The sequence below is a fragment of the Poecilia mexicana genome, unplaced genomic scaffold, assembly GCF_051168715.1.
Source record: "Poecilia mexicana isolate PSO_F unplaced genomic scaffold, ASM5116871v1 scaffold_7, whole genome shotgun sequence".
In the NCBI taxonomy this organism is placed as follows: Eukaryota; Metazoa; Chordata; class Actinopteri; order Cyprinodontiformes; family Poeciliidae; genus Poecilia; species Poecilia mexicana.
In genome coordinates this window covers 304,261-332,115 of record NW_028263376.1, presented here as the reverse complement: position 1 = coordinate 332,115, position 27,855 = coordinate 304,261, and the positions used below count along the sequence as shown (strand labels likewise).

The 27,855-nt window shown below is 37.6% G+C and overlaps 1 protein-coding gene across 1 annotated transcript in view; it reads left to right on the top strand.

Moving 5' to 3' along the window:
- LOC106919985 (nephronophthisis 4) overlaps positions 1–27,855 on the top strand; it is a gene marked incomplete at its 5' end in the record, with an annotated part of 168,688 nt that overhangs the window by 103,382 nt on the left and 37,451 nt on the right. The window contains 5 exon segments of the mRNA XM_014990696.2: positions 715–872; positions 3,121–3,312; positions 7,914–8,101; positions 17,492–17,652; positions 18,900–19,083. Coding sequence (XP_014846182.2) covers positions 715–872; positions 3,121–3,312; positions 7,914–8,101; positions 17,492–17,652; positions 18,900–19,083 — 883 coding nt within the window.

Here is a 27,855-nt window from a genome sequence, read left to right as displayed (position 1 = left end):
AATCACTTCATCAAAGTAAGTAGTAGTACACCATGTGTCCTTAGAATAAGAACATCAGAGTCGGATAAAATCAAACTTTATAGAAAACTAGGAAAACCTTATTGCTGCATCTCCATTTGTTTATTCTAGATGAGTAATTAGAATCAGAGCAAACATTGACAAGGACCAAGTAAACCCAGACCAGGGTAAGCTCCTTACCTCCTCCTGTGACACGTGGCTGCTGTGTGTAAAAGATATATATTTCCACTGTAAGCTCAGGGTTGGAGCAGTCGGAGCATTAGGCAATTTCCAGAATCATTTTTGACAAATCCACTGCAAGCTTTTTACTTATTGCCTCATTCTTTTAATCCAGGCCTTCATAACCCACTTTTACTTTCCATGGATCCAGTTGTCAGCTGTGTTTAGCAAAGTCAGTCCTTGTCCTGGTTTTTATTTCTCTTTGCTCATGATTGTACTGTACTGAGTCATTTCTTTATGATTCATGTGTCTTTGCCTACACTTTTGTGTGATCGGCTTGTAATTGGACAGTAGAATTTGCTTTATGCCATTCTGAGTGATGAGTGTGAAAGTGAACTTAATTAATGGGGAACAGTCTGACTTATCAGTGCGGATAAACAGAGCTGGTTCCCTGTTTTCTGCCTTGCTGCAGCAGTTTTGCTGCATTAATCCTATTTATTGCATTATTTATAGATTGGTCCTTGTGTCTTTTTGTAGGCCTGCTCGGCTGTCAGCACCATCACCCACCTGGAGATGGACCTTCAGCGGGAAGGCGGCAAAATGACCTCCAAGGACGAAGAAGGAGATCATCTTCAAGAACTGCCCTTCACCCCCATCCATGCTCCTGTCATTACTCTGGGAGCGAATGTGCCGAGGTGAGGTGTTCACGTTGTGTGTCCCTGATTGTAGTGGGATTTAATGCCACTTAAATCCTCTAGGACAGTTCGACTGATGGTGTCGTCACCTGCTTAAAATTCATTAAGAAATAGTAAAATATTCCAAATGAGCATCATGGAATAACACTAAAAATCTGTGCACGATAAATACCAAATGACCAAGGATAAAAACAATGTTCTGTCATCTTCACATATCCTGGATTTTCTCTTACTTGGTTCTTGTTTTTGTTTTGAGAGTTTTCCGTTTTTAAAGGACACATCTACTTCTTCCCAGTCATCCATGTTTGTTCATGTTTGGTCTCAAGAGATTTTCTGAGTTTTCCCATCTGACATCTGACTATTGGTGAGGGAAATCAGTTCGACTTAACTTTCAGTTGATTAATAGATAAATAAATACATTGACAAATAAGTAAATGAATAGGATTGATTTAACATCAACTTATTAAAAATCTATTTTAATAAGTTTCCGTCAAATCAATGCTACTGCAATAACAGATTATTGAATAACTCCTCCCACATCTTTATCACAGACGCCAATAAATGTGGTTAGTGTTGTACAATAATGTGGGGAGCCTCCACCCATCAGACCACAGAAAATCTAAATCTTAAATAACCTTTTTAGCGGGTACTCAAATGTGAAGACTCACGTTTATTGTCATCTCCCAAACTCAGTGGAAGTGAAACATTGTTCTCTACAATCCAAGACCAACTGCTCGTCCAAAACTAAATAAAAGTAGTCTCTTGATATTGTTCACCTAATTACAGCTAATGCTTTTTTTTTTTTTTTTTTTTTTGCCTCCTAATAAATATTTTGTTCTGCTTGGGTTATAATGCATCTTTTATTTCCTCCTGGTTTTAATCTTTGCTGCAGTTTCTGGAGTTCATCCATGTGAATCTTGTAGTTTCAGCTTCACACAGAAACATATTCGTTTTTTAAAAATATGTTTCTAAATTTACACTTACATATTCCATCCCCCCCCCCCCACAACACATGCATGGGTGAATACTTACAACAATCGTTTTTCTATGCTTGTTCAGTTAGTTTCCTGAAAGAGAAAGTACACTTTGCAAATAATGAGCACAGACACAGAGAAACAAAGCCTTGCATTGGTGAGCAGCATCTGTAAATAAGCAGCTGGCACTGAAACAATTTCCCAATCCCGGCATTTTGGATCCAGACACCATGTTGTTCAGTTCAGCGAGCTGAAACATCGTTGCCTCTTCACTCAGAGCCAGAACATCTTTTTGACTGTTTCCAGTCTGAAATGACCCACTTTTTGGGGAGGAACAATAAAGTCAAAAGAAGTTTAATCCAAGTTGCTCTGCATATCAGATGGAGCCCCTTTTTGAAATAAAGATGACGGCCTGAATATTAATCCAGAGTGACTAAATTAAGAGAGAAGTTTTAAGAAATGGGAAAGTGACATAAAGCATGAAATTGATGCAGCTGTGGAGAAAAACACAATTGACTCCCCTTGTCACTGCTGTCACCCTGATTAGTTTGATCAAGGCTTCTTTCTTTGGACATTTTTAATTACTGTCTCAGCTATTTACCAAATGGACTCCGACCGTGTTAGTGCTATGGCATTATTGCTCATTTCTTATGCCTGCACTTTAGCCAGCCATCTGTGTGCTGCATTTATCACAGCCATGGCATTCCGAGTCAGTGTTAAAAGTATAAGTTATGAATGTTACCTTAGTTCTGCTGAAACAGGTGGCCACTATGATTAGAGATAACTGGCAATTATGCTTGAAAATCCTGAGGGAGAGCTTTGGCACCCACCCATTCCCCCCTTTTTTCCCTCCCCTATAACTATTATCCTGGAGCTGCTGTTTGATGGATATTGCTGACATCCGTATGCTGTCTAATCATCGTTTCATCACATTTATGTTTAGTGCAGACGGATATTGCAACTCAAGTTCGGTTAAACAGGGCGAAGTGACAAAGTTGACGTTATCGCTCAAACGATAAACATCTCGAATTAGAAAGGAGGCGGGATAAAACGATGAAAGGTCTGAATTGATAAGCAGGTGTTGTATTTTACCCAGCTCTCGTCATTTTTCCTGTCTCATTTGAAGTAAATCACCTTAATGAGGCCTGTGCAGCAGGGAATCAACACATTACCTCCTGTTGTTTGTCAAGCGTCAAGAACACATTTGAAGACGTCTTGTGTGCCGTGCTCCAACAGATCTGACATTTTGCTTTGATGATTTTTTTTTTCTCCAGCTCCTGCTCAGTCAGCTCCAGGAGCTCTCTGGCACACCTTTTCTCCGCCGGCTTTCCTGAAATCCTTGACTGCAGCGGGCAGGTGGCAGAAGTCCTGGACCCGACTGAACCTATGCCCTTCGATCCTCAGCGGGAGGAGGCTGACCTTTTACAGGGAAACCTGCTGGTGTTTGAGTTTCTGGCATTTACCAGGTGAGGTCTGCAGTGCTGTGACACATACAGCAGCACTGATGATGCTGACTCTCAGCAGCATCCTGTGTCCTCCTGCACAGTGCATCAATACACACACAGTATTCTTTCCATATGTAGCGATCGGATCGAGATAGGTTAGAAACTTCCATTTTGTCACATTAGAAAAGCAACAAACTTGACTGTAATTTAGGATTGTATGTAATTTACCAACGCACACACACACACACACACACGCACACACACACACACACACACACACACACACAAAAAAAACAAAACAATTGTGAAGTGAAAGAAAAAACGACAAATGTTCACTTTTAAAGTCAGGGCATAAAAGATTACTAAAGATATGCTTTTTACATATTTGTTAAAATTATTATGTCGTGACAGTAGAAGATGAGACGGATGATGTGTGAAAAGATTGAGCTCCTCCACCTCCGCCCAGTGTTACTATTAATATCTGAAGAAATGTGCCACTCCTGGTCAGCCAATCAGAACCCAGAGGAGCATCTTGGTTTGATTCATGGAGAAGCTAAACATGGATGGCCGACTTCATTGTTGTCAGCACATTGACAACTTAATCCTTGTTATTGTCTGCCACGGTATATGCGTCCTGCATATCATATCAGGACGCAGAATAGTGACCTTTGTTAAGTATCGATGACTTACAGGTCGGGTGAATGCGACCTGGTCATAGAGAAGCAGGTCATATTTGGAAAAAATCTGATATTTAGGACCACATATCCAAGTGGCCTGGGTGGCTTTTTTAAAGATCTGATCTGTGTTATTTAGACCGTCATGAAAAGATTGGATTCTGGGCGCGTAATGGATTCAGGTAACTTCAGGCTGCAGAGTGAACATAGTGAAAATCTGACTTCATTCACAATTCTTGGATTATTTTATTTGGGGGAAAAAAGCATAAACTATGTCACTCCCCTTTCACAATTTTGCACAATTTTGTCACATAACACAACAGATCACATCCTAATTAAATATACTGGAGTGTTTGGTTGTAATGTGGCAAAATATTTAAGGGGTATGAAAATCCACACAGCATTGCTGCATTAATCTGTGGGAGAGTCAGAAATGATGCATTGTGACATAAATGATTTGTCATTAATTTACAGTTTAAAATGAACTTGTCACATGATGACATAAATAAACATTTAGAATGAAAAGTAGTAGTTGGAGGGGGATCTTATTTAGTTTACCTCTTCTCTCAAAAATCAACTTGCTATCAATCGACCGTCCATACAGATACCTCTTCAAACAAAAAACAGGGAATGTATATAAAAATCACCAAAAAAGTAGATACATTATTTTTGTAAATGATATAACATTCTACAGAGTCAATATACTTCATCATACATTGATCGCATCTTATGTTGTATTATTTTCTTAAAAGTAAAAATTGATCTACTCTCTTTGGTTTCTTTAGACAGATTGTTCCACAGATTTGTTCCATAAGCAGGAATACAATATTCCATTTGTTTTGTTCTGACTTTGGGCTTTTTAAAACCCAAACACTTAGAGCACACATTCCTTTCCGTCCATTAAACTACTGGCCTTTTATCTGCATTGAGGAATTGATATTGTAGATGGACATTTGTTTGACGGCTAAGGATAATAGCCCACTTCCTGCCTAGACACCTTACATTTTTTTTATATATATTTCTTTTTTTCTGTCTTCTACAGATAGACTTCAATTCACATAAGTCCTCCACAAAGTCCTGCCTGTCAATTACATACCCGTTCATGGCATGTATGCTCTGTATTACAGAGGCGCCATATTTCCTGTCAAATCAGGCAGAAGAGCACCTCTGTCATTGTCCCATCAGGGAAACCTATGGCGTAGTCGTCCCATCTGACAGGGGCTGACAGTGACGGGGGGCTGCTGAGGGATGTCAACAAAAGCCTTCACTCTTTGTGTCGTTCCATCAGCAGTCCTTTTCGTTTGTCTTGGTTGTCACCGACTCATCAGCGCACTGCTTTGACTCCTCATTCCAACCTCAATTCTGTGCAACTTTTCTTCGATTAGAGGCCTGATACATGAAGCTGTCTGCATTGCCTATTTATGGATCTTTGGATTTATGCCGTTTCTGCTTGGAGCAATTACAATCAGAACCTCTAACTGACAGCACGTACATGCGGATCATTGACAGACGAGGAAATTACACCAGACTCATATTCCCAAGTTAAATATTCAGATTGAGGGCTGAGTTTCATATGTCAAGTGCTTTTATGTTTCTGCAGACTCTTTTGAGTCTGAAAATGCATGTTTAGGTCGATAAAATGCCTCACCTTGAATGATTGATCGCTCTGTCCAAAGTGCTTGTGGTGCATTCTTTAATGACATGTTGCTATGCACTATTATGGAAGTTTGAACAGGAATGGGACGCAAAGATCCCAAAGACTAATTTGAGGCATTTTTTTTAGAGATTACGAACTGAAATGTTGTGCTTTTTTTTTTTTTTTTTTTAACTTTCTCTTAATTTTGATGTTTGTATACATAGTTACATATTGATGTATACTCATCATTAACATTGTCTTGCAGAAGTATTTAATTTTTTTATTTTTTTTTTTACCTTGAAATTTCAACCTCAAACTTTAGCATGTTTTAATGGGATGTTATGCAGTAGACCAACTAAATGTGTTAAATAACAAGATTTTAAAATTATTCACAAGTAAAAATCTTAAAAGTGTTGAGGACATTAATATTCAGCTGCATTTAAGCATCAGTGCAATTGATTCTCTTCAGTGAAGAACTCAAGAGTCCTCTGGTGACTCTGGAGTAGAAAAATAATGTCAGCATTAAAGTAGAGAGGTGCATTATAAAAGACTTTCAGTTGTAATTTCAACAAAAAGTGGTTCTACAAAATCCACACTCAAGGTGGCCAAAGACAAATGTTTGTGAGTTTTTGTACAAATATGTTAAACATTCCCACTCTCCTTCCACGTCACAAGAATGTCGTGCTTTTTGTTGGTCAATTCAGTTCATTGAAGTGGGTAATAATGTGAATAGTTTTACAAGGTTATGTTTTTCTGTAACCTTTTACAATGTGAAATGTTGGTTAAAAAAAAAAAAAGTCACTTCCAGAGAGCCAACGTGGAGTTCTGCAAGTTCATAGGCGTCCGCTGTATTGCTGCTGAGACTGTTTCAATTTGTTGGTTTTGTGCAAATTAAAACTCATGGCTTTAGTTTTACACTAGGACCAAAGCAAAATGCCTATAAAAAATATGACTAATGCAAAAAAATCTTGAAGCTTGGTACAATAAATTCCACAGATGTGTTATTTGGTATAAACCTATTATATAGTTCAAAGAAAACCTATTTCCCTGTTGTTGTGAGTGCAGTCAGGCTTGGATTCCATAAAGGCTCACAATTTAATCACATCCTCACTGCAGGCAAGGTGAGAAATTTCGATTCTGGTATTGTTAAAGTATAACAGCAAATGTTTAAAGCCTGTGGGTAAGTTACAATATTCTCACATAAAAAGCAGAAGACGGTGCAACAAAACACAGTATGGATTTCTATCTCGGATTTAATGACGCGCTGGTAAGAAAGCTGATTTAATTCTTCAACTTCTTTTCCAAAGCAGTCTGGAGTGCTACCTGAACCCACACACTCAAGCTTACAGCTAATTGCAGACCTGTGTGCTTCTCTGTTGAGTGGGGCGAGGGTGGGTTAGCTACCTCATAATTATGACAAACAGGTACGGCAGGCGTTAGTTGTTACTGTGCAGCAGTATCACTGAGACGAGTTAGAACGCTGCTGCCAGACGTAATTTTATTCCTGTCTCAGGTTTCATGGTTATGAATCGCATCTTTCAGCTGGACGCGTCTCCACTCTGAATCTGCTTTTACAATGGAGCATGGCGACCAATTTTTAATAAGCTGTCTTTGGGTTCACCTCCACTTTAAACTGTGACGTTCTAACCACCTGTTTAGTTTCAGTGCTGCTCCCTGCTTTGCTTTTTTCTTTTCAAAATAATTATTAAAGCGTAAATCTTTTTTCTATTTATCAGCTGAAGCAGCTGAGCTTGTTTCCTGAGTGTATTTTTTTTCTTTTTTCAATAATTCACTGCTTAAAGTTGCTTTTTTGCACGCTCACTGGGAGTCTTTTTGGGTAAAACTTAATATTGAAGTGTTGCATTGAAAATTTGCAACAGTGTGTGAAATTGCACTCAGAGGGAGGCGTTTGTGTGAAAAGCAATACAAACCACTGGGATTTTCTTAGTCTCAAAGGCCTCTTTTTCCTAAATGTGATTCTTTCAAAACAAAAGAAGGATTTCATTTGTATGAACTTGAATGGAGGTGTATTTATGCACCGGCTTCTGAACACTATTTCCTCTTTTCCATTGCACAAAAGCTTCCTGTGATAAGATTTTAAAGCCATTTTTTATTTAGTGTTTTTTCCTCAGAACTCTCTTTTATAAACCATTTTCTGAAATACAGTTTACTCTTAGTAGTACATGCTATTTTTTAATATAGTTTTTGTCATAAAATAATAACTTTTGTATAACTCGGGAATCCATCACATCTGATTACAACCTATTTTTACATTTTTTTAAATATGTCACATATTTTTGTTCTTTTTACAGAATACCAGGAGCAGGAGTTGAAAGTGACTGGCCTCGCAACATCTATGTTACCTTCCAGTTTTATCGCTTTCCACCTGTCACCTCGCAGCAACTTAAGCTGTTGACCAGCGATAAGGTTCAACCCAAAGCTAATGAGGCACTTCCTTGTGTCTTAGCCACCATCAACAAAGACGGATCTGTTAATACTGGTAAGGCTAACAGGCTAAAAAACGTGATTTATTCTTCCTCGCTGTTGTTTACATGTATTTTTATGGAGGTCTTTCAGGTCAAGATTGGCGTTTTTGATTTCATAGTTTTTGTCAAAATATCTTTAGGTATTTTTGTGATGGTGCTTTTCATGATGTAAATACTGGCTGTTTTTTTTTTTTTTTTTACCTTACCATCAAAACACTCCCTGTCCCTGCTCATAATAGGTCAAACCCTTTTGTAATCCCTGACAATGACTAAACGATTACCATCTCCACTTTCCTTGTTACCGTTGTACAATAATATCCTCGGACTGTAACCGTGTTCAATGGTGCTTTGAGGTTATGTAATGCTCCGACACTTCTCCTTCAGTCAGCTGAGTGAAGTCTGAGTCTATTCATGTCATAGCTAATGAAATGGAGGAGATATTACAGCTTCTGACAGAGTGTGATATTGAGCTCACAAATGACCCTCCCCCACTCCTTTCCACATTTCCCTCAAACTCGTACACCTACCGATGTCTCCATTCCCAAGACGCTCTCCAGTCCAGCTCTGTCAATATTTCCCTGTCTATTTATATTCACCTGATCATCTACAGACAAACGCTCGACTGCTGAACCTTTTCTTCCTTGTCTTAGGAAATAACCTCAAAGGTTATGTTTTAACAAGATGCTAATTTGTTTTTCTTGTTTCCTCAGATGTCGATTTTTGACGTCTTTGTTCTTAGCTGCTTTATTTTATTGGCTACAAAAATTAACTTTATATTTAAAAATGGCTGAGCCTAACTCTAATAAACACATGTATATAAGATTCTGGAAAATAGCAGAATAAAATGAAAATATTTCAATGTTCTTTGTAGAGCTGATGCCTTTGAGTGAACTACACAAGCAACTAAGACAAGAAGAATTCACAAAAACACAGTATAGAAAATCTTACACTCTTTCTTCTAAGTTTAGTGATTTTTCCTGACTCGCTGCCAGAGGGATTCCTGCGTAAAGCCCAGTCCATCTGGAGTCCAGAGCTTTGTGTTCACAGATAGTTGCCCCTCTGGATAGTTTGAAAGCTGTCAGAATTGAATCAGACATCTAAAACAACTTTTAGTCATTTAAAGTTTTCAGAAAAAGAAAATATAAACACAAATTGGTTACTGTTTACTTAAAAATAAAAACTTTAAGCATTACTACCCGCATTTGATTGCTCAAGGATTCCATCATTCATCCACTAAATCATTTACATACTTGATCCCTAAATCACTTTTTGCCATAGTGTATATAAATGTCCCAAATGAAGCTGCTGTACTTCACTGGCTATGATCTGGCAATTTTACACATTGGCAGTATAATTGAGATTCTTCTTTAAGGCCTCTAATATTGAGTTTTTGATTTTGTGTCATTTGGTGCAATGTCCTCTGCTGTTGTTTCCAGGACCTTTTTACTGAGATAGTTTTTTTTGTACAAGCATAAAACCTTTTATTTAGTCACTTGCTGACAGGAAACACAGACATATAGTTAGTTCTCAAAATAGCCATAAGTAAATGAAATGACTTCTCCTTATTTGACAAGTCACCTTCTGGACACAATATCAGTCATTATTCAGTATATTAGGTTATATAAAACCATCTATGTTTGAATTATCTTTAAGAAAATAACACAATAAATAACATTCATAACATAATACATTTGTTCACTAATTTACCTCATTTTTTTTATTCATGTTGAAATTTCAGTGAAATATTACGATTTAAAATTAGGCTTCTGGATAAGGATTTATATTCATAACCTAGACAATTCTGTTTTTTAGGTTTTCTACATTGCATGCACCATGGTTTGTGGACACCTGTGGAATTCAACATCCAAAGACTGAATGCATTTCTTTCAGCTGTTTCTATATGTGAAAGAGAAATATTTAGTGAGATGAGAAGAGAATCGGAGGAAAACTGGATCAAAGTTTTCTTCTTTTAGTTCTATATTTAAAAGCTATTCAGGTTGAAATCACACGTCAAACACAAAAGTTGAAAAAAGACATAACACGGCAGAAGCAATCAAACTTCAAAATGTTTCCTAGAATTGAGCTGGTTCGACTGTCTGACTGTGAAAAATACAAGGTTTTCAAACAAGGCAGCAAGTTGTTGAGATGTTTCTGACTCCTTCACGGATTCAGATTAGAGATTAGAGTTGAGACATCAGCCACAGCATTTTGCAACATTGGCCCTCTTGTCTTTAAAATAGCTCTTACATTCTGGAGCATAGAATGAATCCTCGAATCATGTCCTGTGATATGATGGAGTCAGTTGAAGTTAAAGCAAAAAGCAGCTTTGAAAAGATGATTTCATCTATTTTGAGGAAAAACTATCCAAGCCAATGTAACCCCTTTGTAAAAAAGTATTCACTCCCTTTATTATGTCATGAATGAACTATGATGAGTCACATTTCTTTGGAAACCTGAATTTAATTTCTCAATACTTTCAAACTTGTTGAATCAAGAAAGTACTTATAAAAAAAAACCCAAGACAACATGAAGGAGGTTGAAAGATCTCAAAAGGCAAAACAAGATACTCTGACTTCAGGAAATTTAAGAAGGGATGAGAATCAAATTAGTTGACAACCAATCAAAATTATTCTAAGAGCACATTGACTCAGTCAGGCCACAAGGGATATAAAAATATTGCAGATTTCAGTGTAGTTATTGTTATTGTTCATAATTGATCAACAAGAAACAGAATGAGCAAAGACTTGATCAATGCCAAGTTTATTTCTAAATTCAAAGGCCTGTCTTACATTTACCAGTAAGTCTCCCTAAACTGTTGTGTGAATATGAACTGGCAACAATTTGACCATATCATCACATCTCGTGTAAATGTAGCACAGCGTCTCATAAAACAAGCATCACACTGTTGAACACTGATGTGCTTGTTAAGCTTAAAGCACAACAGGACTATTAGGCAGTAAGTCAAATAGGCAAAACACATTGGCAAATCTAAACCCCTGAATAGCTGCAAAAAAAAAAAAAAACACACACGCAAAAAAAAACAAACATCATTTTGCTGTGGTCTAATCGAAGTCTTTATTTAAATCCAATTGAGATGCTATGAAATGACCATAAAGAGGTTGTTTGTCCTCAAACCCTGCAATGTGGCTGAATTTTAAATATTCTGCAAAGAGCAGAGGGCCAGAATTACTCCGCAGCGATGTAAAACACTCATTGGCAGTTCTCATAAAAGTTTGATGGGCCGTGCTGCTGCCAGTATTTAGCTTTAGGGGGCAACTACTACTGGCCAGGTTTGGTTTGGACAGCTTTTTATCGTTATTAATGAAATCATTAAAAAATGGCATTTTGCTTTTAGTTTGGTTAACGTTATGTGATACAAAATTTGGTTTGATGATATGAGACACTTAAATGGCCAGTTTTTTGCAGCTTATCGCTTCTGCTTCCCTCAGTTTTTACTGTGTTGTTTAAAGTCTAAGTGGGTAAAGAGTTTGCAGCCACTGTTGAGGAGTAGCAACGCCATTAGGGTGTTTGCTTGGCCAAAACAATATAAGTCTTGTTGGTAGGTAATAAAAACATTGACCATCTAGGCTTCATAGTTATCAAGTTGAACATTTAAACCATTAATGCTTTTTAACTTCTCATAGTGTACATGCTTATTATTTTGGATTCATTTAGACCACAGGACACAGTGCTAAATAAATCATTTGCAACAACTGGAAATGAAATTTTGTTACAGTAACATTATAAACTGTACCCAGATAGACTGATGTATAAAGGGATTTTATTTCAGAGGTAGAAGTAAAAGGATTCCTTAGCATGTCCCACATAGCTGATTTTGTCTGATCTTGAAGGCGTGTTTGGAGCTTTTTGCTTCTTTCTTTTTTTCCCCCTTGTGGGGAATTCAGATTGAAACAAAGCCAGTTTGAGCCACAGACAATGTACCAACTAAAGAGGCATTATATATAACCAGCTGGCCTTGTGTGTACATCTGTTGTGAATATAACACACGAACAGATTCGTGTCACGGCCTAAATACAAATCCTCAACCGTATTTGTTTTTTCTCTTAGGATTTGTAAAACTGAGATGTGTATAAATATTCATTAAAAAGAAAAAAAAATACCAATTGAAACCAAACATTAGATGATCTGTTTGGTAATAGATACGTTTGTTGTGTGCTTATTGTTGGAAAAACAAGGTTTTTTGGTCAAAGGGTAACTTAGACATCAGTAATAACTGGTACCATCTAAAATGCAGTAAAATCAGAATGGTTGCTTTTATGGTTCTGATTTCTACTTAAGCTTTAAACTGCCTCACCTTTGTAAAAGTGGAAATGTGATAAATCTTTAGTTGCAAGTACATTTGGGTGAGACAGACCAGTTATGTCTTGATTACAAAGATTTGTTAAAATAAATATCAAAAAGATAGTTCCTCTACTGATAAACACAGATAAACTGCTGACGTTAAAATACAGGGGTTCTTGGAAAACGTCAGGATGGCAAAAGAATAGAGTGTACAAAATAAAAACAGAGGAGAGATCCGGAGAGCCCTTAGAGGGCAATAAATCGGGCTGAAGTTCATGTTTCAGAGGCAGTGTGCTCTGTCCTTTTGTTTTCCAGCTCAAGTCTAGTAATGCAGCTTTTAGCGTTCTTTCTATTTTTCTGGTTTAGCTTTGTCACAACAGTTATTTAAAATGGTTGCAAAAAACTGAAAGCTTGATTTGTTGCTTGGTATTCACTCCACTTAGTCAGTACTTTAGCTTCTTCAGCAGGAATTACAGCGACAAGGCTCCTGTGTTATTCTTCTATAAATTTTGTAGATCTTGCCTTAGGATTTTTGGACGCCGTTTAAAGCAAACCTGCTTCATATTCTTCACACTGAAGAGTTAATGTGGAGCTAAATGGGCTTAAGCTAGATGCTTTCAAGGTGTGTTCTCATAAACCTCTTGGATGTTGATTTAGTTGTGTGTTCATCAGGGTTATTGACATATTGAAAAATTTCATCTCTGCCTAATTTTTTTTTCTTTCATTCAATAACTTGTTTGGAATTCATTTCTATTTCCCTGACCTTTGGAGATGGCAAACATAGCTGTAAGAGATAATATCTCTTGTGTGATATTAAAAGACTGGGCTGTTTGTTCTCAAATTGAAGCCAGTCTTGTCCAGATTTAAAATATTTGCTTTAGTACCGACGCCTAATAAAATCTAAAGCATTTTCTTTATTTCCCCCAAACTATTCTTACGTTCTTGTCTCGTTTTGTTTGATCGAGTACCATACAGTCTCACCTCATACTGAATGAATTGTTATATACATTAAGATGTATCTGATATCCCTACATCAAAGCCTTCTGTAGAAGTCACGTATAAATCTCAAAACGTAAGAATATTGTGGAAAAAAAAACTTTTTTTCTTGTTACTCATTTCAGAAAATGAAGCTCATATCTTATGTAGATTAGCTCTACATAGTGAAATATTCATAAGAAACCTTTTTTTTTTTAGTTTAATGGCTGACAGACATTAAAATAAAAATACCTCTAAGCCATTTTTATCACTTGATGCAGGAAAAACCTGCACGAAAAGTTGTAAGAGGCTGCAAAAGATGGGAGACTTTACAACAGGACAAGAATCCTGAACAACTGTAACGCCAGCATAATAATTTAAATCTAAGAATATTCATGTGTAAGAATGGCCCAGTTAAAATCCAGACCAAAATCCATCTTACAAACTGTAGGAAGGCTCGGAAATGTATTAAGAGTTGTTTCTAAACTCTTCTAATCGTAGCTACTGCTTTGTGTCGATCTACTGCACAAAACTTCAATAAAATACATCAAAATTTGTGGTTTGATTGTGAAAAACTATTAGTTTCTGAGGTATATGCTGTTGGGGTTTCTGGTTCAGAAGTTACAGATTCCTTTTAGTGACATGTTAAATTAATTTGCTAAAACAAAAGAAAAATCAATAAAAAGTTACTCTTAAGAATTCAAAATAACCATTTTTAAGGTTTTTATATTTTATCTAAGCCATTTTGAGTACAATTTTCAAATATTTTCATATTTTTACAAATAAAATCCTAAAGCATATCGGTCCAAAGCAAAAAGACTCTAAAAAAGTACCTCTCGTTAAAGCAGCGTATACTTTTCCTTGCCTCTTGTATGTTTCTAGGTGTAGCCTGGGCCTTGCTTTATGCTGGGGCTTGCATCAGTCTCAAGAACTCTAAATACACACTCTGCATCCACACTATTTTCTTAGCCTGGAGCCTTCACCGTCTTGTTAGGCTTGTTGATCCCCAGCAGGATTTTCAACCCAGGCAAGCGTGCTGTGCAAACACCAAACAGGCCATCCAGGTTAGGGGGACGTCTGCTGGGTGCCGCTCCTTGTCGGCAGACCTTGCTGCACACATGTAGCGCTTTACAACCCCTTGGGCCAGATCTGTCAGCTCTTCCTGCTTCTGAGCAGAGACACAGCTCATCCTGTCTCACTCTCACGCTCTCCCTCCGCGATCTTATTGCTACTCGTTTACAGCACACAAACCAAGAGCATGCTGGGAGAATTATTACTCCAAGTGGAGAGAGAGAGAGAGAGGTGAGAAAACGGTGGATTGGAGGAGTGAAGAAAGGAAATGGTCTAAAGGAGCAAGATTTCATGTAATAATATTGTCTACCTTGTAAAAAGATTCATAATCCTCTAAGCAAAGTTATTTTGTAAAAAAAACAAAACAACAAAATAGCTCTTGTGTACTGTTGGGTTATTACCAGCTGTATTTAGCTGCATCTAAAACCCAACGTTTTGATCATCACAACCCTAATTTGACAGTTGTTATCTCAAAACAATCTAAACAATAAGTCAAGTCTTATTAGCTTCTTTCTAATAAGAAGGGGATAGAACATAACTATAACTTTTGTTATTGCAGCTAAAAACCCAATGTTACATGTGAATAAGATTGCACAGTCGTGTTCACGAAGAACATAATATTGATATTCTTTTCTCTGATAAGTGACACTATCTAAAAAGGTAAAGAAACTGTCTGTACCATTCTAACTTTTTTATCTCCAGAAAATGTTATCAATTTAAATTTGCATTGTTTTGTTCAGTTGTGCATCTAGATTGAAAATAATCACTATTTTCCTTGAAGACTCACTGAGCCATCTTTTCTTGCACTTTAATACTAAGCAATTGGTTTCAGTGTGGCAAACTCTGCAGAGGAAGCCCTTCTGTCCCTCTTCCTCATGGGTTGTTATTATTACTCCCCTCTGTAGGAGTGAAGACATTTCAAGGCTCACAGCTGAACCGTAACCCACTAAATGTGCTCTCTAACAAGGGAGACATCGCTCTGCAGAAACACATGCAGGAGGGTCCTCGCAGAGAGCTTTCTGAGGTCTCTGGGGAGAAACGCTTTCTGTTCTTTTTGTAATTTTGTGGTTGAGAAATAGAACCTTCTTGCCTACTACCTTAAATGCATACTCTATGTGCTGTAGGTAAATATAAGAAATTCAATCTAGAAACTTGAAGAGTAAATTCTATCAAATGTTTTTTTTTTTTTTTTTCTTACATGCCTGTCATTGAAAATGAAAATGGTTGTAATTTTGATTCTGTATCACCCAGGAAAGAAGCTGCATCTCATATTAGACTTTATTTCCCTATGGGCACCTTTGCAACTCTGACACTTATATTTTGTTGCACAGAGTCTTGCGCAACACAAGTTTCAAGCATGAAAGCTCTGTCTTTATTAAGATCACCTTAAGTCTCATTGTTGTCATAGAGTTGCAATTTTCCATCCTGTGTTTGGGAGAGAAGTTGCTCTTAAGCAGGATTTTGCTAATATTAAGTAAAGACAAGATGATTTAAAGTTTAAATTAGCATACTATCAGCGATGATTGTGAATTTCCTGGAGCAGGTCTCTCCAACTTTAGTCGACTAATTCATATATAAGCACCTCATTGATACTAAATAAAACCAACCTTTTTTCCCCGTCAGTAACAACTTCAACACAGAAGAGTGCTCTTTTCAAAGTAAATGAGTATCTCTCAAGTTTGTTGCATTCACCAAAAATCGTCCGACACCAGACGGTTTTCCTGTGCACCTCAAATCATAACAGTTTCAATCTGCTGCATTGAAATTTGTGGACGGCAGCAGGCAGAATCTTAGTTAATTTACAGAAATCACAAGACATTCAGCCGAGTAGTACGAGACACTTTTAAGTTTTCATTGTTAGATTAGGTTAGTGGAAATCTACTGTTCTGAGATAACCAAGCAAAGCCCCTGTGGAGCTCTTTCCTGAATAAGTGGTTGTGAGGAGTACAAACATGACGGTTAGAGGGAAAATAAACAAAGAATGGAAAATATTCTTTTGAGTTTGTGGAGCTTTCTGGTCTTTTTAACTGCATGGGCTTCTTACCGAAGCTCCTCATTACATCACCTCTATTCAGCTGGTGGCTCCACTGTACTTTTATCCCCAGGGAGCAAAGGCGATGTTGAGGCTTTGATACAGGGCTGGAGGGAGGCTCTGGGCAAGAATTCTGATCGTCCAGTTACCTCCTAGCCTCTCGTTCAAACCTTTGATACAGTCGTGCATAATACTAACACACGGGTTAGTTTGGGATTGTGGCAGTATGCATGCTGTACCAGCTCAGCCTGTTGTACAGGGCCATTATTGCATGTTTGTTTGTTTTTTTTCCCCCTGCTTTTCTGCTTCAGGTATTCACAGCTTGCATCCAGGATTTTACTCTGCAGACATTCTAAGTAAACTGTTCTTTAGCTTTCTGAACGGCCACAGTGTGATTCTCAGTCTTGATGTTTAACACTTTGTTAGACGGAAAGGAAACTTTCATTTCTGAGTCTTTGAAACGTTCAGTTTAGATTTCTTAGATGAAGACACGGCTTAATCAAACAGTTTGTAAAATCGCTCTTGAGGTTTTTTCTGAAATTGTAAGCAGCTTTTGTCATCTTGAATTGCTGTAACCTTCAAGGGTGGCCGACATTGTGGAATGGCTCTGTGCTCTCAGGTTTTCTGTTCTCAGTTATCAAGCCTATTGACTCTCGGTTGACAGCTATATTACCAGGTCAGTGGCATCCATAAGGTTGACAGCTGAGTTGCCTCTTAATTTTTCTTTTCTCAAATTTAATGTCACCCTTGTGGAAGGAAAAGGGTAATATAAATATTTATGATCATGCATCAGATATGCACCTTCATGTTAGTGAGGGAGACTTTCAGGCTCACACATCCATGTCAACACCTTAGCCAAAAGAAAGTTCAGTAAACCCAGCAATACTGCGCAATTTTGATTACAAAGAACACAATTTGGTAGCGTATCCTACATACGTACTGTATGTTAACAATTAGAAAAGAACAAATGTTCATCTGGGTCTTCAAATAGACTTTTTATGAAGTGTTTTGCCTTCTTGTCAAGGTTCTCCAGGCCTGCAGATTCAGTTCAGAGTTGATGACGATTTTTTGAGGCCAAGAGAAAAAAGCTGGTTCCTCCGCCACCTGGCCCTTCATACCATGCACATCGATGTTTGGGACAGCGACTCGTTGCTCCTCATTGGTTCTACCGCCATGGAGCTCAAGGTAAATGACTGAAGGTTGGATGTCGGACTGACGTAGTTATTAGAGACACATTTATCAATTTTTTATGATCCAGATTTAACAAACCTTTGTTTTGCTAGTAACAGTTGTTAGATGATTTATTTTAAGGGGAAATAACAGGAGGGTTGAATTTCTTTTTCTTGATAATCGCATTGTTGTCAGAGAAAAGTCACTATAAGAATGAGATTTTACTATGTTAAATCAAACAAAATGATTTTGAGTTCACAGTTTAACCTCTTTAGCATCCTATTGTAGCAGTTAGTGTGGTTTTATATGTTTTCATTACTAAAACACTATTTTTAGTTTCTGTGCATATTTTTAGACTATGCACATCGTAACTTTAGGCCTCAGATTTCCAGAACACGGTTCTTATTTTAAGGCCAAAGTGTTCTGAAACTGGCAGGTTAAAACCTCAAACAAATAGATAAACTTCCCTGATCTCTCTTCCTGTTATTTACTTTAAGTGTTGCTCTCTTGATCTGTGACAACCTAAACAGACTGCAGACCTATTTTAGAGAATACATTTTCCTTTTAGATGGTTTCCTCTGATCTCAGTTTGAAATTTATTACATATACTTCAGATATTGTTGACCCTCATTTTTTTTTTTTTACCCAACAATATCAACATATCATAAAGCCTCGTAATACTGACATATGGGGCATTAACTTGTCAAATTGGAAACTCAAAGAAGTACATCAATTTTCAACAGTGTTTACTGTCTGGAAGTGCATCATGTGTCATAAATTCATGCAGCATTCGCTGAATGTTTAGTGGCAAGAACTAAACAGAAAAATGCATTTCATTTTAACTCTTTGTTTACAGTTTCAAGCACTACGACTATTAAGATAGAAAGTACCAAAATATCTGTTATTTGTTGGTCAATTGTCTATTAATAAACATGTTACTTCATAATGCTGCTCCGGTTCCCTGTGGCAGTGGATTAGATCAACACATTTCTTGGCTGTTTAAAAAGTAGACAGACAGATCCACTCTTGTGGACGTCAGTCTGAAATATGCAAAACTCTTCATCACACAGATCTATTAGAGCAGTTCAGACCCCAGCTTCATCTATCTAGTTCCATCATCCATATTGAGAAGTTTTTCTTTCTTTCATTGGTTTGTTGGTTTGTTCTTTCTCTCTTTGTTTCTGTCTTTATTTTCTTTGTCTTTCTTTCACATGCTACGTACAACTTCGATTCCTCTTAATTTGTACATTTTTCCTCCCCAGTACTTGCTGCGTCAAGGGAAGCCCGCCGTCCAGGCTCTTCACGAGTTGGAGATCCTGACCACAGACTATGTGGAGGAGGATACTTTACTGCCTGACGCAGATCAGCATCTGCGTTCAACATCCACCGCGATGATGGTTTACGCCATTGTCAGAGGCCGGCTCCACATACGAACGGGCAGCATAGGCAAGTACAGAAAAACTTTTGCTTCCCATTCAGAACTCAGATTGTTGGTGTAATCATCGACACCTTTATAATAAAATATTTACATGAAATAGGACTATTTTGTTATGTAATCAGTGGTGTCTGGAATTTTTATTTGGACCAAAGTTGTCGAGTCAAAAGTAATAGAATTTTGAAAAAAATGCAAAAAATCTCTACCTTGATTCCATTTTAGTTGTTTTTTGATCCACTAAACATCCTATATTTTAACAAAAATAATAAACTAGTCAGATTGAAGGGAAAGCAATGATTAACTTTATCTCCTTGTGAAGATGACTTTTTTTAACTACATCTCCCCACTTTTTCAAGAAAAAACTTACAAACAGGTTTTGTTACTGGTAGACCTGGGAGAGCCTGTCCAGACAGCCCAGAAGAGACTCTATAAGGAAGTCCAATAAGGAAAGCTCAATGCTCTTTTGTTTAGCCTCATAGTTTGGGTTACACCGGCAAACTTGGGGACTAATCTGGGCTGACATGTAATAATCCACAAGGCAAGGCAGGGCCGTACCCCGCCTCTGCTCCCTAGGCAGCTGCAGGGTTTCGTATCTCACTCTTGGACTTTTATTACTCCATATGAACTTTGAAAAATGTTTATCCCACTCCCTAAATTGTTTTGCTGGGACCTGCACAAGGAGTGCTGTGAAAATCTACAGCAGTTTTGGGAGAACATTTGTCTTTATTATTCAGATTCTGCTGCCAAGGTTGAGGGGAAGCAGGCTACAAACGTTCCCTGTGGATTTTCTTACTTATTCGTTTGTAGTTAATGTCATGTGTGTAACATTTTTTTATCATTAAAACACCAAAATACTATATTAGAGATTATTCCAGTTGAATCAGTGGCTACCTGTGAATTGTCTTCACATATCGATGGGATTCAAATGAAATTCAAAGATGGAGCATCACAACCCTAAAGACTTCATCCTCAAATGTCTTATCTGCCAACATCTTTGTGATTTCTTTTTGTAAACATTGCACTTCCATAACTTTTTATATCTATAAGGACATTTTTTTTCTTTCTTATCATCTACTGCAACTGATGCAAATAATAGTGAATATGTTTTAGAAAAAACATATTCATTTTAAACATAAAAAAAAACATCTAATCTCCCAGGCAGATGTTTCATTGTGAATTTCTCCAACACTGACTTCTAAAGGAGACTAAGCCTTGTTCTGTCTCAGAGCAACACAGGAGAGAAGCAGTTGTGTTTGCTGGCTTTTGAGCAAACATCCTTGTTCATTACATCCCAGATCATCCTTTTACATCCAAAATGTGTGTGGGCATTAATTATTCAGGATATATTGGTTCTTTAGAGCTTGGGATTATGAATGAATGTTGCCAGCTCTCTTTATTTGAGTGTATAGTTTTGAAGTGATGGATAATCTCAGCGACCGGGGAGGACAGAGGTGTGGAAACTTGTAAAGCAAACGGTGCCAAAGCAAAAAATATCTCACTGCGATAGTCCCTCTCTGTCTGGCAACTGAACACTTCTCCTCTTCCCTTGCACTCATCCAATTTGGGCCTGGCACGCCCCTGCGGCACAATGGCAGCTGACGATTGCTTCCTTGCCATTAATCAACTGCTGAAACGATATTCCACCTCATAAACGAGGTGTCCTTTTTCAGGTTGAAGAAACTCTTCCTACTGGCTTTGTTGGTGCTTAATATGCCAGCAAGTTCTTATTGTGCTTATCACTGAAAGCAGGTTAAAAGTGGGCCAGGTAACGGGTTATTGGTCGGGATGGGGAGAGGGGTTTTTGTCTGGCTTGTAAATTCACATCAATGCTTAGATATCCATCAGGGCGGCCTGGCCGACAGTCGGAATAAATTTTGTGAGGGTATTGCTAGTGAGGTCTTTTATTTGTTTTTGCTTCCATCTGCTGCTACCATTTTCACATATTAACATCCGTCTTCACTCCTCCTTGTCTTCACTTTTCTGTTGTCTCCTAGAGACAACAGAAAAGACACCGATTCTTTCTCCCCTTCCACAATTTATTTTTGTCTTACTGGTTAATCCAGCTGTGAGATGTAACTATTAAGTGTCACATTTTCTCAGTTTCTGTCATCAAGCCTTAACAAATCAGCATGGTTATTGGTTTGGGAGTAAAGAATGTAAAGCCACAGATTGAGTGGTTGGTTGAGTTATGAATATCAAACATCAAATATCAATATGAATATCCCAAAAATGCATGGCCACACATACATAAATGTCGACATAAACATTGCCTTGCGTACTTCTATTCTTAAAACTTTTCAATGTTGCTGTTTTTTTTTTTTTGTTTTATTTATTTATTTTTTTTATGAAATGTGAGGGAACAGAAATGTATTTAGCATTTTTGTAAATAAAATTCTAAGAAGGTTATTTTTTTTTGTTGCATGTATATCTGTCCCCTTTTAATCTGATAAGTCTGAGCAAAATCCAGGGTAAGCGATTGCCTTTAGATATCAGTTGTCTGTAGAATATTATCCAGCAGCAAAAATACGTATCAAAACTTCTCAAAACTTCCACCACACATCACCCTGAACAAAACTTCCAATCTTTAGACATGATGGTGGCAGCATAATTCTGAGGATTCTCATTATTAGCAGAATTAAAGGAGTGAGGGATGACGCTACATACAGAGCACTTTTGTTAAAAAAAAAACTCTTTTAAAGGCTACAAAAAACTTGAAACTAAGGACGAGGTTCACCTTTCATAGGACAACAAACCCAAATATACAGCCAGACCCAAAGTGAAATGGTTTAGATATAAGCATATCCATGCCATAAGAATGGTCCAGTCAAAGTACAGACCTAGATCCAAATACATATTTGAGGCAAGACTTGGAAATGTATGTTCATACAGGCTTTCCATCAAATTTGCCTGAGCTTGAAATACTGAAATGTCAGTATTTTATTCATTTCTAAACTTTACCTTAAAAACACTTTGGTTTGATCTACCAAGTAAATCCTGTATAAGTAAATTGAAATCTTTGGTCGCAGCTAAACGAAGGGGGAAAACATTTCAAAAATTATAAATTATTTTAGAAGCACAATGAAGACAAATCATCAATCTCAACCCTTTTCTTTAGTTCAGTAGAAGGTTGAACGACTTCCAGACAGAATCAAAAAGTTGGACTGACCAAGCCGTGACTGATGACGTACAGATGCTCCTTTGGGACTCCAGCGTAAACTGTGAGGTAAAGGCGGCTTTAAGGGGTTCATCTCTATGAATGCAACAAGGGAGGAGTTGTGTGCTTGGTAGAAAGATGTGCTAAGTCAGAATGGTGAGTCAAGCAGCTTAATGGTATGTCATAAATTCCTGAATATGTCCTTGAGCCTTTTTAAGGTCCAGTATATAGAAAATTGCCCAATGTTTCTTCTGATAAACACCCCTGACATACTGAAGCCAGTTTTGATATGAGATGGTTTCCAACAAATCAGCCTGCTTGATAACCTGCAGGGTACTGCAGGAGCAGAGACCCCATTCCTCTCTGGCGCCCAGCGCTGATGGCTCTGGGAGGCGTGATAAATGGTGTGTAAGGAGACCCAGGTGTGGCCAGAGCTGATGGTTTGTCCTAAAAACCAGCCAAAGCTGGCTGACTTGTCTTTCAGATGCGCTATTCTCAAATGGTCATTTGTTTGGGGCCACAGCCAGCATGATTTTCTGCCGTTTCTCTCATTGATTAGCTGTCTGTCATCATGACTGACAGGAATTTAACTTACATGACAGTGGAAAAGATCTATTTAATTGCATACCTGCTTATTCATCTCTTGTTAAATTGACAGCAGACAGCAGGGCAGCTACCCTATCCAATGGCAAACAGGGATTTCACTCGAGCATAACAGACAGTGCTGCCTGTTTTTTTTTGCCAATATCAGTAGGAAAAAAGTTCTCGACCAATACGGAGACGTCTTTTAGATTTACCTTATGTTTTATTAAACACAGCTTCAGGTCAAAGCCGAGTTTTTAAATCTTTCATTTGAAACAAGCAAACATGCTGCAGCAGGGGTGTGTGCCTTGTTACCTTGTAAACTCAGCGCATAAATTAAACTCAAAATTTTAAATGCCCTGTGTTTTGTACATGACAAACCTAACAGAGTGGAGGGACAGCAATTTAGACTCTCCCGCTGAGCTAAAATAAAATGAATACACATAAATAATGCACTCAAGTGACACAACGATCAGAAAAAGGAGTGAAACTGTGTATTAATTTATGAACATTTGCAAAAAACTGTTAGATGGTTTTGTATCATGTACAAAGGACCTTTAAATGCCAAGTCAGAAATTCTTAAAAAAGAAATTGATGCATATTTCATTTTACCTGATCTCTGCACTGCATCTATTAAATGTTCTTTCTTCACTCACTTCTTCACAGTTATAAAATTGTCCCAAAATAGAATATGCCACAGTCGTCTTTAGGAAACATTCTTTTTTCATTCACTGAGTTTCCAAAAGTTCCCGCCATACCGATTTAAGCTTTTTTATTTCTTAAATTTGCAATAAACACAGCAATACAGATATTGCTTAACTTAAATCAGACTTGAAATAAATATTTTCCTTTGAAAAAGGAGAACTCAGCAGGAGAGCCGAGGCAATTAAATGCCTCATCTGCTGTTGTACGAATGAAATTAATGCAGTGCAAACATTAGCTTTTTGTCAATTACTGTTGGAGGCATTATGGCCAAAGTTTAAAAAAAAGATATTTTAAAACTATACACATTAAATTACATAATCAACTTAGTTTTTGTCTAAGCTATTAAAACTCTAAAAGCAACACAGTGCTGACTACATACTGACATCTAATTTCCTGTTTTTGATTCATGGATGTTATCAGTCATGTTTTATCTTTAATGCTTTAGGAATTTATCAGCAGCAGGCTGAATTAAAAATGAAAGGCGGATTCCTAGGCTTCTGAGTGAAAAACTGCACATCTTTTAATCATCATAAAGTAGGACTCACATGTAATTCATAAAAAGAAAATGTTATAAATTGTCACATTCATTCAGCCACACTACAATGCAGTCATTTTTTTAAAGGTAAAGGACCCAAAAGTAGATGTGCTGAATAGTAGAGAGATTAAGTAATAAAAATCTTTGTTTTGTTGAAACATTTGCAGTCTTTTAGCAAACAAGAACGACCACCAGACAATTGACTGAGCAGATGCAGAATGGTTAAGCTATAACAACTGCTGGCTTGCATTTTAAGACTAATTATTGAATCTACAAAACTGATTTTTATCCACAAAACCACAATACATTCAATAAAGGCTGAGACAAAAAGCAGACATATTTAATAAGAATGTTTGATGAGCAGATTTGCATTTGGTCAAAGCAGAATTATGCTGACGTATAAACAGCTTCAGGAGCAGAGAGCGAATAACGAGTAATCTTTCAATCCATGATTTCTTTGTGATCTAAAGCCCAAAGCTTTTTGAGAGATAATGTTGACTCAACAGTGGCTCATTAAAAATGACCAATCTATCGTTAGTTTCTAGACACATCTCTGTGTGCGAAATGTTTTCCAGGAACAATGATAGTTATTATCTACTCCCTTTTGTTTTCTCTGCATATATCAGGATAAAGTTATGTCATCTGTTTGATCAGAAGTACATTAAAATGCATCGAATTTGTCCCATGAACGACCCCATGATGTTTCCTCTATGGCGGATTGTTAACGCTTCCTAATCCTTTGTGATCTAACATCAGTCAGATATTCAGATCGTACTTTCTCAATAAACACACCAACACAAACTGCCATTACAGATCACTTTGTCTTTTCACAGCATACACCTTAATCCACCACCACGGGTCTTCCTCAGCGTGGTCTCTGCATCACATTCTGTTGATTAACGCATTTCTCAGATCAGACTGACAGAATAGAATAAAAATATCCTTTATTGTCCCACAGTGGGGAAATTTTTGGTGTGACAGCAGCAAGCTGACAGGCAATCGAAGCATGTGCATTCACACAAAACTGAAGATATAAATTCTATGAAAACAGAAGAATAACATGATGTATTGTAAGTTCTAAATTACAGCCTTTAACAGTGCTCATGTTATTTAAAAAGGTATATGCAAAGCTTTGCAAAGTGTACTTGCTTATTTGTGAATTAAAAACAGACTGTTTGCAACAAGTGATAAAAACTGTGCAACAGCAGAGATGTGCAAACAAGAGTGGAAATGTTATTTGAAAGGAGAAAGCTGTGCAAATACCAGCAGGGATATCAACACCTATTGAGTTTGTTGGGAGCAGTGATATTATAAAGTATAACTACTGCTGGGAGGAAGGATCTGCAATAACCCTCTTTTCTGCACTTAGGATGCAGCAGTCTGTCACTGAAGAAGCTCTCCTCTTCAACAGCTTCATGCATAGTCTATGACACTGGAGGGTGATGTGATATCTTTGCTGTGTTTTCACTAGCAGACCTGTCCTGCTGCACAAGTGGCATGTAGTTTGTTTTTTAATTTAAAGTGTCACTGCTTGTGTTTTTTTTTTTCTCTCTCTCTGTCTTGCTGAGTAACTTGATAAGTCTTGATGGTCTCTCTCTATACCTTTTGTAAATATCCACTCTATTCCTGGTGGTGTTCTTATAGGAATTAACATATTAGCATCATCTGGCATGATATCAGCTGCAGCAGACTTGTTTCTGTTGGCATCTAATCATACATACTTGACAGATGTAGGGACTGGTAGTGCGATATTATTCTGTTTAGCCATTTTTTCCTGTGCAAAAGTGACTGGTTGTTTAAATGTAACAATGCTGGTACAGTTGTCAATAAAGTCCACTTAAAGCCTTATGGGATTGAGAAATAAGGTTGATGGTCCTCAAAGATTGATAAAAATTAAATCACAAATTCAAATCCTTGTTGGTTTGATCGTTTTTCATAAATATTGGTAAAAAAAAAGAAGTTTTATTTACAAATTTAATGCCAAATTCAACCATAGACACAGTTAATATAGTTCTATGAAAGGTCTGTGGGTCTTGTGGTAAACACAGACTTTTGCATCTTATTTAAAATCACTAAATGTTCTTTCAGAAAAATTGTCTGTGATTTTTAAAAAAATGTTATTTGTATGAAATAATATTGCTGACTCAGTTGAATCTGTATTCTTTCTTTCTAAGTCCGATTTTCTCCACAACTAACACACAGGACGCGCAGAAGGACACACAAGCAGGAAGCGTATATCTGCTTTAGCACAGTGGAAACGGGCGATTAGAGCCTTGTGCAGTCCTGACAGTGCTGCTCATCTGCAGCGGCCTGATAAGCCCTGAAGAAACTGACTTTTGCAGCTGGAGAGAGTAGAATTATTTTTCCTCAATACTGCCACAATTGGGACAAAATATCAGTGAAATTTACCTGGCCGTTAGTCTGGCTATAGATGACAGCCCACATGAAGTATCTCTCCGTCATTAAAAGCTCTCACTGCTGGCACAATTACGCCAGACTATATCAGACTTGCCGTTAGCCTTAAGGTGAGGCTGAATCTGCTTATTTTGAAAGGTCAGTGGCCTGGAATGGCGAAGCAGAAGAAATCGAATACCGCAGGCTACTTTGAAAGCCCCCTGGCGCTCGCTCTCATTTGTTCTGGAGGCCAGCAAATCAGTGGCTTGTTTTGGCCTTAACCTCAAGAACTGCTAGCAGGGCAAATGAGGTGGGCAGGTAGGGCTGTTGTCATGCGGCAGCGTCAGGCAGTTGATAAATTTGATAGACTTCAACCTCCTGAGTCTTTGTTCACAAATTTTCTTCTCCACACACACAGAGTGTGCAACACTCTCTCTATTGAAGTTTGAATTTCTGTGTTTGATTCAGTAGCTGTGGATGGTTTATATGACTGAGAGCAAGACATCCATACTTGCATCGACATCCAAATAATTTTGGTTCCTCATCATCGCATTATTTTTATTACCTACTTGTAACACTATCTTATGTTTGATGGTGATGATAATTAAACAAAAACCCACCATAGATGCGATATCTTCACAGGAAGAATAACGGATGGAAAAATCTGCAACGAGGCACTGGGAATAAGACATTTGCTTTTGATTGGATGTGCTCTCTAAACTCTACAGCATAAGTGATATGTTCACAGCAATATTTGAGGAAATATAACTCGGGCAAATGCACCCGACTGAATGGTGTGGCCAGTGTAGGGTGATGGATGATGAGGAAAATGCTTTGGGATGGCAGACACCTCTCCCATTAATCTGCAGAACAGCACCGTCTGCCTCTGTTTGCATAGCAACACCGACTCCACATTATTCATTTAGCCGCTGCCTATTATCTGTTTGTTGATGAAAGGATTCTCCTTTGAAAGATTTGGAGGATGCTTTTGGCTTCCCCTCTGAAACTCCTGCAAGCTATCTGATGTGTCAGTTCTGGGCAGAAGAGGCAGTTAATTGCTGCTCTCGCTACATTTCATACGCGATGAGAGTGCACCCTGAACGGGGAGCTGCACAGCTCCTCAGAAAATGCTACATTTGTTTCAGGTTTGCACCTCATTTTTGGCATACTGAGATTTAGGGCCTGGAAACGTTGAGGAAAAACTGAGTTCACTTTGATCAGTTTTACTTCTACCTTCTTTGTCCGGCAGCGGCTGTAGATTAGGTCTAATTTGTTTCAAATTAAGCTCTTAGGCTTAAAATTGTGCGAAAATACTGATGCTGTATTTAACAACGGTGATTCAGAGTAGCTGATTGAGCCTTTGCAATCATCATTCACATTGTTAAAAATGGGAATTTAATTTACAGTCGGCAA